Below are 12,500 nucleotides of genomic sequence, written 5' to 3'. Positions count from 1 at the left end.
GTAAGAAGCTAAGATTAACGCCCTCGTAGTTTGGAGAGAGAGAGAGAGAGAGAGAGAGAGAGAGAGAGAGAGAGAGAGAGAGAGAGAGAGAGAGAGAGAGAGAGAGAGAGAGAGAGAGAGAGAGAGAGAGAGAATCACGTTCAGTTTCTTCCTACCGTCTAAGAGTTGCAGGGGATACTGGTTGAAAAACGCTAAAATGGTACAGCACATTTATAAAATTCACCTGCACAGAAAATATGGTTGACGAAGTAATAATTTGATAAGACACTACTACATCCCTCTCGGTAATTCGACACAGCTGTGGTATTCTCACAAGCCTAAGGAATGTTCTAAGAGCAAACAAACAGTAGTAAGAATGGTTTGATTCTCACCAACATCATTCAGTGAGATTCAACAAAGTACTCCGCGGATACTTTACAGCGGATCTTTCACCTTCAGGTCCTCAACACAAGCCATGACATACTCAACTTCTCCAAAAAGGTATGTTGAAAACAGCAGCATGTAACGATTGCGTTTAACGAGAATCAATTCAATGTTTGAAGCCTATGTGCAATTGCAACATAGTAGTTACGGGTGAGAATTTTCCTTTACTTCTTTGGTATCATATGTTGTATGTCTAATTGCAATGCATGATTTAAGTAAGTCTGCATCCTGGAGTAGAAATAAATCACACTGACTGGACAAGCAGCGTTTTCCTTGCTCTTATGCAAAAGGAAAACATGGATTATCACGACCACAAGAAAATCTGTTGATGTGCCTCAGGTGTGCAATCATTCACACGGATCCCTGCCTTGACTTTACAGTTTACTTCTTACAAAAGTTTACTCTCTGACGTTAAACGAAGGCCTCTTTTGTTGTTTCGTCTTTTTCTTTATTGGTCGGATGCACTAAATATTTCCTTATATTTACTCCTTCGTTTTCATCCTCCCTCTCTTCTGCTCTCCTCTGCCTTAGCCTCTGTTATATCACCTACAAACATATATTGGGATACTGCATTTGGGAAGTTGAAAGGCCCTTTAAATAAACCCAACCACAAGGTAATTAATAGCTTGGTCTGCGATTACAGTGTCAATTAGTAGTCGACCACTAGCTGCAAACATTGTAAAGTCATTCGTTAGCGAAATCGAATTCACTCCCTGTAACCTCTCTCTCTCTACTCACAAAAATCTACAAAAACGCTCGGGTGCTAAAGTTCATACTGCACAGAACCTGGGGATTGTTACCCTACCCATTCCCTATATAAAATTAAGAAATTAATAAAAGCTGTAATGAATCTGAGGTTCCTCAAGGCGAGCGAGTCACCTCCGCGATATGGCGCCCCGCCCTCAGTGGCGGTTACCGATTACCATTTTTATCATGTGTTATACTTCCGAGTAATTCTCTTCAAGCACACATCTAATAATACAGGATCTGATAACCCGTTTTTTTTGCATATTTTTAAAGCCTTTTTATTCTTTAATAGCAAACAGAATATATGACAAATGAGTGGAAAATATAACCGAACTAAAATGTGGCATTCTTATATACTAAGGGGTATGCAAGTATATTGGCACAGCTAATGTTTCCAATCTAATTGACATCCGCCAATAAAATCCTCCGAATAAGATTCATTTGGGAAAATAAGAAGATTCCTCTGTATAATGTGTACTTATGGCGTGAATAACTCTGGCGAAGTAGCTAAAAGGCAACGCATTTTGACTCGCTCGCCGAATCCCGGACTCAGCATGTGTGGAAGCTAGTTGTTGGTGTGGTAAGGTTGTGGCATACATACGCTCGCGTTTCTCCACCAGTCATGTGAACGAACACTCCACCTGACTCTGTGAATGGGAGGATAACTAAACCCCAACTCGCTTCTGCCTGACTGATTCACAGCGTTAAAAAAGAAACGTTAACTCGCATGTGTGTGCGTGTGAACAGAACCGTACAAACGTTCGCTGTCCATTGAGGCGAGAAGAGAGGAAAGAACACACCTGGAAAAAAGGAGAAACTCACACGCGCGAGAACCGAGTACTCTTCTCCAACTTCTTTGCAATTCGTCTTTTTTTATCCCTAAGATGGAACTCCGCCAGTCTCTCCTCTTGTGCCTCGTTTACGCTCTCTTCCTCGTGTTCGGCGGCGTCGTGTTCATGTACCTCGAATACGAAGTAAACGTTACGGAGCCTTATGAATGGACAAAACTAAAAGGTGAGTGAAGAACACGCGGGGAACGTTGTGAGATCGGATGCTGTGTAGGCGGCGGGGTTAGTGAGGGTTCAGCGGGAAAGGTTAGCTGGACCGCACCTAAGCGTTTTCCACTGAAGTAGATTACGTTGCAATTACTGGTACTGCCATTTTGCGTCGTGTATGCATGTGCATAATGTGTATGTGTGAGTGTGTGTGATTATGTCCGTGCTTGTGTTTGACTCTATGTCTATGTGCATTGTTGATTACCCAAAGAAATTCGAATCGAGATTCTTAACGATGTGTGGAAAGACATAAAAAGGTGCTGATTAAATATCAGTGATAGCTTATCTAACCACTAATTTAATGCCTTTCGCATTAACGGAAGAAAAGATACACATTTTCCCAATTATTAGCGTCTAATGGTATGTTCATAATAACTTCAAACTCGTCCCTACAAGTTAGTATTAAAGGGCGAGCCATATGCAATCCTCGTAAACGTTCAGTATGCAGGCTACTGGTCATTATAGGAAACCGATAGTTTTTGTTTTGATTCCCTCAAGGTCACGTGTGCTTTTCAAAGTGTGAGAGAGGAAAGAGGGGATGACTAAGAGAGATGAAACAGAGATAAGAGGGAGAGAGAGAGAGATAGATAAAGAAAGAAAGAAAAAGAGGATGAGGGAAGAAGAGCAACACGAAAATGCAAAGACAAAAAACTAACCTAGAAGTGGAAAGGGAATAAAAAAAAAATCAAGATGATACAGGTAGACAAAGAAAGAAGAATCGACATACATCAAACTAAAATAGTATTTAGTGTTCAAAACACCAAAAAAAGGAACAAAAAATATCCAAGATAAATCGATCGAGTGGTAAGCACAAGTGTTTTCCGTGCGTGTCAGCGAAGGCATGTGTGCGACGAGACTTGGTTGCTGCCCAGGAGTTTTCTCTTTTTTTCTTTCTTTATTATAGTCGTTGTTGTTGCTATTGCTCTTGTTTATGTGGCTTCTCTTTACTTGTGGTATTGTTTTGGTTCTTATTGTCTCGTTGACCGAAGAGAGTGATGGGCACTGACAATCATAAGGAACAAAAGCATTGCTCTAAGAATTGCTGTTTTTCACCGCGTTAACACTATCATCGTTATCGTGATTTTCGATTCGTTGATAGTTTTTTGTTTCTGTTATCGTTGTTTTTCTCTCTCGTTTTTTTTTACCGTTGCTGTTATTGTAACTGTTATTGTGGTGTTAATTTTACTGTTCTTTTAGTTATTGTTATTGCTTTTCATTACGCATATCAGTATTAGTATCATCATCAATCATCATCATCATCATCATCATCATCATCATCATCATCATCATCATCATCATCATCATCATCATCATCATCATCATGCTGATGTAATAAAGCATTAGCATGGTTGTTATTCACCATAATCTATCGTCAACTCCATTATCATTGTTATTAGAACTGGTATTATTACAAATACTATCACCAGTCTTATTGTTCCCATAGATATAAGATTCATCTTTATCATTACAACCATCATAATAACCGTGATCATTATTTCACTACTAATAATGCTTGATTGGTGGTGTTGTTGGTATTACTCCTACAGAACTTGCTCAGGCCCGCGTTCCAAAGGCACTATGATAGAGACATCCGTACAAGAATACAAAACAAAAATATGATGTTCGTTTGACCAGAAATGGAGGCGAGACCAAAATCTATAATCAAATGACCTTATGTGGCACGAGGTTGAGGTTTGACATAACTTGACGTGAGTGATGACATTCCCCTTCCTGTCCTTCAGGCTGTTATGTCTCAGGGGTCGGGATCTACACGCTTGGAGAAAAACAAACGATAACTTTAATGTTCTTAACTAAAAAAAAACGTGTTAGTAATGTTCGTTTCCTTGTTTGACTTATTTATGTCGTTGTTAGTTTCACGCTTAGAAGAAAAAAAAAATATGAAGGTAAAAGTGATTATTTCATTACCGATGATCTTAGGAGAAATGACTCTCATTTCGGGTTTAGATAGCAAACGATTATGCCTTTAAAGTTGCTTAATACTGCCAGTTTCTCAAGGCAACCCAAATCAATTAGTTTTAACAGTCTTTCCTTGTATTGTCTCAAGGAGGATGAAGAAAACCTCACTAGAATGCAATGACTCATGAATCCCCTCAAACACAGTCACCCTCGCAGACAGTCCGGACCCACGATATTTAAGGTGCAGATATTGGTAGTGTACAGGTGGATGGGCTTTTATATTAGATTAAAGACCAGAGGAAAACGTGAAAAATTATTCTTATTTGTCTCTTTCCCGATTACTTTCTCTTTCTCTCTTAGTGACCCTTATATCATCATCCTGTATTTGCGAATTGCGAACAGCGAAAACGTATTTATTATTTTGTCTCTTGCGTTTCTTAATTATGTAGTAAGGTCAGTCTATTGTAATTAACGTTATTGCTTATGTTATCTTTCTTGTTAATAATATCATGACTCGTATATTTTTGTTAAAAGAATAATGATAAGGATGATGGCAATGGAAATAAGTGTAATAGTAACAATTGTTATTATTATTACTCTCATTATTATTATTATTATTATTATTATTATTATTATTATTATTGTTATTGGTATAATTATTATTATCATTATTATTATTATTATTATTATTGTTATTATTATCATTATTGTTATCAATGTTATTGTTATCATTATTATCATTATTATTATTATTATTATTATTATTATTATTATTATTATTATTATTATTATTACTGTTACTGATATCATTAGAATTATTACTATCATTATTATTATTATTATTATCATCATTATTGATATTATTATTACAATTATTTTTGTCATTGTTGATGTTGTTATTGATATTATTACTATTATTATAATTGCTATCAATAATATCATTATTCTTTTTGTTATTGTTATTATCATTATAGTTATCATTACATTACCATAATTATTATCATGATTATCATTATCATTTCATTATGATTATTATTATTATCATTATCATCATCATTATCATCATTATCACCTCCACCACCTCAACCACCACCTTCGCCACCACCACCTCCACCTCCACTTCCACCTCCTTCACTACCACCTCCACCACCATCTTTACCTTCACCTCCCCCGCCACCTCTACCACTACCTCCACTTCCATCTCGTCCACCGCCACCTCCACTATCCCCACCTCCACCAACACCACCTCCACCACCCTCTCCTCTTTCACCTCCACCACCTCCACTTCCATCTCCTCCACCGCCACCTCCACTATCCCCACCTCCCCCAGCACCACCTCCACCACCCTCTCCTCTTCCACCTCCACCACCACTACCTCCACTTCCATCTCCTCCACCACTACCTCCACCACCATCTCCACTATCCCCACCTCCACCAGCACCACCTCCACCACCCTCTCCTCTTCCACCTCCACCACCACCACCTCCACTTCCATCTCCTCCACCACTACCTCCACCACCATCTCCACTATCCCCACCTCCACTAGCACCATCTCCACCACCCTCTCCTCTTCCACCTCCACCACCACCACCTCCACTTCCATCTCCTCCACCACTACCTCCACCACCATCTCCACTATCCCCACCTCCACCAGCACCACCTCCACCACCCTCTCCTCTTCCACCTCCACCAACTCCACTTCCGTCTCCACCACCACTACTTCCTCCACCACCTCCACTATCCCCACCTCCACCAGCACCACCTCCACCACCCTCTCCTCTTCCACCTCCACCACCACCACCTCCATTTCCATCTCCTCCATCACTACCTCCACCACCATCTTCACTATCCCCACCTCCACCAGCACCACCTCCACCACCCTCTCCTCTTCCACCTCCACCACCACCACCTCCACTTCCATCTCCTCCACCACTACTTGCACCACCACCTCCACTATCCCCACCTCCACCAGCACCACCTCCACCACCCTCTCCTCTTCCACCTCCACCACTACCACCTCCACTTCCATCTCCTCCACCACTACTTCCACCACCACCTCCACTGTCCCCACCTCCACCAGCACCACCTCAACCACCCTCTCCTCTTCCACCTCCACCACTACCACCTCCACCACCACCACCTTTACCACCACCTCCTCTTCCACCTCCTCCACCTTCACCTCCACCACTACCTCTTCCACCTCCTCCACCACCTCCTCCACCACCTTCACCACCACCCCCTCCTCCACCACCACCTCTACCTACACCTCCCTCGCCACCTCCACCACCACCTCCACTTCCACCTCCTCCACCACCACCTCCACTTCCACCTCCTCCACCACCACCTCCACTTCCACCTCCTCCACCCTCACCTCCACTCCCACCTCCTCCACCACCGCCTCCACTTCCACCTCCTCCACCACCACCTCCACTTCCACCTCCTCCACCACCACCTCCATCACTTCCTCCACCACCACCTCCACTTCCATCTCCTCCACCACCACCCCCACCACCACCTCTACCTTCACCTCCCTCGCCACCTCCACCACCACTACCTCCACTTCCACTTCCACTTCCTCCACCTTTCACCCCATCCACCACCACCTCCTCCGCCACTTTCACCACCACCTCCACCGCCACCACCTCCTCCGCCACTTCCACCACCACCTCCACCTCCACCGCCACCACCTCCACTACCACTACCACCTCCACTTCCACCTCCACCACCACCTCTACCTTCACCTTCCTGGCCACCTCCGCCACCAACTTTTCCACCTCCATTTCCACCAGCAATTCCAACACCACCGCCACCTCCTCCTCCACGGCCACCTCCACTTCCGCCTCCACTATTATCTTCACCTCCACCACCTCCACTGCCACCCCAACCCCACACCCGTAATTGCGAAAGCAGTGATATTAAGAGCAGTAAAATGAATTTAATCAGCTCTCTCTGAGTAAAAGATTAATGGATTTATTTTCTATGTATGTCGAAAAATGTAATTGACCTTATCAAGAAGGCAGTGATAGAGCTGAATGTTATCACTGAACCACGAGATAGATTGCTGCAGTAAGACTGGCGACCTTGCAGTCTAGATATATATATATATATATATATATATATATATATATATATATATAGAGAGAGAGAGAGAGAGAGAGAGAGAGAGAGAGAGAGAGAGAGAGAGAGAGAGAGAGAGAGAGAGAGAGAGAGAGAGAGAGTTGGGAGAGAGATACAAGAGAGAAACAGAAGAGTGAGGGAGGGAGGGAGGAAGACTCGTAATCGGAAACTGAAAATCCTGCCTTTCTTGAGTTAGGTAGATATGCAATATATATATATATATATATATATATATATATATATATATATATATATATATATATATATATATATACATACGTATGTATGTATGTATATATGCATACACACACACACATGTGTGTGTGTGTGTGTGTGTGTGTGTGTGTATGCATATATACGTATGTATATATATATATATATATATATATATATATATATATATATATATGTGTGTGTGTGTGTGTGTGTGTGTGTGTGTGTGTGTGTGTGTGTGTGTGTGTGTGTGTGTGCGTTGTTGTGTGTGTGCGTGCGTTCGTGCGTGTGTGAGTGCGTGCCTGCGTACGTACGTGCGTGTGTATGTGTGTTACACCATGAACAACATATCGACTCCTTTCCTTTTCAGTATTCTTTCTTTTTGTTGCCAAATGCTCGTCTCAGACAATGCACATTAACAAGTACTTAAAGGTGGCGATCCCGCAAAAAAAAAAAAAAACTACAAAGGCTCTAAGCAAAGTGGTGGGAAAGCCCGCTCGACTATCTTTCTTTCTTTCTTTTCTGTCCTATTTTGTCCCACTCTTCCTTGTTTTCGCAGATCGCTGTCCTCCTGCCCTACTTTGAGTGGGTCCTTTTATAGTAAGATTTATAGCATGGGTTATATGGCCTCGCCAACATAAGTGTATCTATTGTGCGAGTGCGTTTGTCGGTAAAAACACAAAAGAATTAACAACTCTCCTGACTTTTATTCGCCATATCGCTCCTTTTGCGGCGCCTTTACTCTCGCTCGCCCACATGACCCAAAGCCCCACTTGAACACAGCGCTCACCCCTACACCCCTCCCTCCCCCTCCCCTCCCCCATATGCCCTTCCTTTTCAACAACTTCCTCTCGAAGCGCCTCCTCGCCCTCGGGCTAACTCCGCGATTATCGGCATTTCATTGACACACTTTTTCGCTTTCATTACTTTTTTTACTTTTTCGTTCTACTTTTTTGTGAATGTTATTTTCCTTTATTTTTCCAATCTTTTTTTAAATTCATTCAGTATTTTTCTTTCAGTTATTTTTTCTCTTTGTTGCTGCTTTTTGTTGTTATAAAAACAATCTATTTTCGGATTTGCTTTGGAACGTTGCGTTAGTAAGTACTTCCCGTTCTTTCTGATCGACGCTCTATTGACAGCTGAGTAAGCGCTGGCTGGCCGGTAGGAAATGCCAATACATGATCTGATTTGCGTGTGCTGTGTGTGTGTTTGTGTGTGTGCGTGCGTGCGTGTGTGTGAGTGTGCGTGTGTGTGTGCGTGTATGCGTGTGTGTGTGTAAGTGTGTGCGCAATTGTATTACCGTCCGAGTGCATTCATAACCCTCTCCTCAGACTGCATTCCCCCTTTCGCTTCCCCGCAGCGTTCGCGTTGAGTGAGGAGGCGCCGAAGGACGAGGACGAGCTCATAGCGCTGGCGACGTGGCTCCCGAGGAAATGCGCCGAGGTCACCAATGCGACGATTCAGAGCCTGATTGCGAAAGGTCAGTAGACGGTGTACACCACCTTTTCAGTGTCAATACAGGGTCGTATACATGCACACGCTCATATATTTGTGTGTATATGTATGTATGTGTGTAATTCTCTATCTACCTATATATTTATATATATATTATATATATACATATATATATATATATATATAATGTTTTTCTTTTTATCTTTTAATTATTTGTGTGTATATATATATATATATATATATATATATATATATATATATATATATATATATGTGTGTGTGTGTGTGTGTGTGTGTGTGTGTGTGTGTGTGTGTGTGTGTGTGTGTGTGTGTATGAGACTTTTTTCCTCTTTTTAAAATTATTTTTGGATATTCACACATCAGGTTTACAGTCTGCAGATGTGCGAAGTGAGTAAATATCATATCAGTATTTTTTCTTCACAAGTAAGATGTAAACCCGAAATTTGTGTTGACATATTTGAATAATGTATATTCAGTTCGCAGTCACGTGCAATAACCATCTTTCCGTAATTTGGGCTACAAGTTGATTTTCAAGTTAACTCGTTGCATTTGCATGACTCCTCTGAAAGAAAACATTAGTATCTTAAAAGAGTAAGAGTGAAGTAAACGAAATGCAAAGGCAGATTAGAGCGCAGACAGCCGTCATGACAGCCACGCTCAGCCGTTCAGCTCAGTGAGATTTGCGAAGCTCAGCCGCTTGAGCATTTTCCGCGTTGCGAGTCGCAGCTGACCTTGTGCCCGGTGGAGGGGGGGGGATGGCCCAACGGCGCTCCTCCCTTCGCTCGCCGCGCTGATGACTCAAAGAGGCTGATGACTGGTTCTCGGGCGCGTGTGCGGCGCCCACGACACTTGGCTCTTTACAGCTAATTATTTTAGGGGGGATGATTGTGTGCAATGTCTTCGTTCTGCTTGCCGGAAATGAAGGGAATTTTGAATATATAATGTGGAGCTTCATGATATCTGTTCGGTTGCAGATGATATATGAGTTTCCTCATTCGTTGTCTACATGTGTGTATAATAAACTATTGTATATCACATATTTCTATCAGAATCTTTTTCCTCGTGCACAAATATCTCGGGAATATGCAAAACATCGTGCCCTCAATCCAGCCGTCAGTGTTGCTGCGTCCAAGAAAACATGGAAAACAAACCCGTGGCCTTGAGTGCGTTGCGCTCTTCCGTCCATCCTGTCACTCGGCCGCCGCTGCAATTCTCTCCTTGGCTTACATAGCTGGAAGCTGTTATGAAATTTCAGCTCGACGGAAACCGCAGCCAGATTAAATGACCTCGGGAAATTCGCCACCGATACGATTTAGTTCAAGAGGTATACAAACACGCGGACATTTATATCAATGTAACTGCCAAACACACACATATATGCACATAAAACCTCACCAGACACAAAGAAGCAAACGTTCATCCCTATTTTGTAACGGATTTAACTAGGATACACGTGATGACATACATCGAATGAGCAAAAAAGAGAACTGCAACCGACACTCATTTGCTAATTATGATGATGATGATAATACAGCAGCCTCGTCCACATGCCACGTAGTCGCTCATTGCACATGTAAATATACAATGGACACTCAAGAACAAGCACACTCATTCTGTACACAATTCAAATCACGTCTTTCAGTTGCATTTTACAAGGCATCCACAGGACCGAGGTACTGAAGCAAAATCTGAAACCTTTCCATTTACTAAAGGGGTTTACAGCAGCCGCAGCAAAAGGCCCACGTCTCAAACCCCTTTGATGAGAGGCGTGACTGCAAGAGGTTCTCTAAATCAAGAATTAGATTTGCGCGTAACCCCTTGATTGCGTTTGCTCGACAACTGCCTCATCATGCGGGGGCGTGTGTGCTTTGGTGTTCAGAGTGTAGAACGTAAGAGCCTACCCCTGACCACAGGGGAACGGCGTAAGACATATGGAAGGTGGAGGAACGAAGACTGTATAGGCCGAGCACCCGAAAGGGATAACCTTTGTGATCGGTCCTATGGTTGCACACATAGCAATGGAAATGAAACTAAAAACACGACCTAGAAGTGTGACAGACATGAAGATTGAGGAGGATCCATACCTCACCCTACCAACCTTAAGGAAAGTACCAAAGGCTCGACATGATCGTAATAGAAAAGAAGACGCTTATCATATTTTCCAATCTGACAGCCTTGACGTCACGAATCTGTCAGGGAAGATCGATGGCCTCTGCCCCGCGCGGTTAACTAGTCCTTATTTCGACTAAGACAAGGACCTGACGGCGTGGGACGCTGAGGGAGGCGGGCGTCTCAAGTATTTAGTGCAGGAGACCGAGGGCTGTGGCGGGAATGGCCGGAGAGGACAGTGACGAAAGAAAGTGACGCTGTCTTTAAAAGGTCGTGTGGGGGTTATCTGAAGGAAACGGGAGGTGGCGGAGGCTGATAGTGAAGGAGCCAGTGTCTCTCTCTGTGGATGTCTTTTTATGGGAGGGGCTGTCTCCTCTCTTCTCTTTTTATCTGGTTCTCTATTGTATGTCGCTCTCTATCTACCTATCTGTCTATCCATATTTTTATCTCCCTCCCTCTATCTCTCTATCTATCTATATTTCTCTCTCTCTCTCTCTCTCTCTCTCTCTCTCTCTCTCTCTCTCTCTCTCTCTCTCTCTCTCTCTCTCTCTCTCTCTCTCTCTCTCTCTCTCTTTACGCTAAACTTTCACAATGAGAGTAAAACTGCTGGTTACTTCAATGGCAATTCCCAAATCCTTCTGCTCTCAGACCTCCGGTGCTTGGTTGCCAAAGGTCGCTTGCCACATCCTGTCATAGAGTTGCAGTGCATGGGAAAAGAAGTATTTACGTCGGTTCATAGTAATTAATGTTTTTTTATATTTCAACAGCAACACAACAAGACAGTAAAATTATAAAAAAGATGAATAAGAAAAGATATAAAGACAACAATTGCTTACCTCGAACTCCATACGTGACCGAGAACTACAGTAGTAAAAAGGCCGTGCAAGAGGTTTCGCACCCTTCCTTTTGAACTCAGACGTCTTTCAGTTTCGACACTTCATCTCCTCCTCTAGTCCTTCACCTATTTACTCCATTATTTGCCTGCTTGCTTGCGCCGATTGTATCAACTGAACGTGTGCACGACCATGTGTGTGTGTGTGTGTGTGTGTGTATGTATGTACATTGTGTGTGTGCGTGTGTGTATATATACAGATATACAAGTCGACATTCAAAAATCCGGGAACCTCCGAGCATGAGGTGTGCCGGATTTTCGAAAATGCTGGACTTTTCATGGTTATATATGTTGCATATATTTATCAGAAAATTACTACGTGCAAAGTCCTTTAAAGATACGCCGCCATCAATATTTTCTTTTCAGCATTTCAACGTTGTTTACGTTTTACACCACCTCTTTTCCTTGCCGAATTCATCATGGGGATATACAGCAGCAACAAAATGATAATGTGAAAAGTAATAAGTAAGAATTCCTGGAGTACAGCGCCATCAAAACATAAACGGGGACTCCAGAAAACAGCGGCGCGTAAATTTGAAAATGAGCTTCGT

The 12,500-nt window shown here is 42.6% G+C and overlaps 1 protein-coding gene across 2 annotated transcripts in view; it reads left to right on the top strand.

Moving 5' to 3' along the window:
* The first annotated feature begins 1,722 nt into the window (after positions 1–1,722).
* The window catches only part of LOC113818444 (potassium channel subfamily K member 16), a 59,433-nt gene continuing 48,655 nt past the window's right edge, over positions 1,723–12,500 (top strand). For both annotated transcript variants that reach the window (XM_027370614.2, XM_027370615.2), the window contains exons 1-2: positions 1,723–2,184; positions 8,833–8,952. In XM_027370614.2, coding sequence (XP_027226415.1) covers positions 2,055–2,184; positions 8,833–8,952 — 250 coding nt within the window. In that variant the 5' untranslated portion in view covers positions 1,723–2,054. The remainder of the gene's footprint in view (positions 2,185–8,832; positions 8,953–12,500) is intronic.

The sequence above is a fragment of the Penaeus vannamei genome, chromosome 21 (genome assembly GCF_042767895.1).
Source record: "Penaeus vannamei isolate JL-2024 chromosome 21, ASM4276789v1, whole genome shotgun sequence".
NCBI classification, from domain to species: Eukaryota; Metazoa; Arthropoda; class Malacostraca; order Decapoda; family Penaeidae; genus Penaeus; species Penaeus vannamei.
The sequence above is the reverse complement of the archived record's forward strand: the minus strand, read 5'-3'. Positions and strand labels throughout refer to the sequence as shown.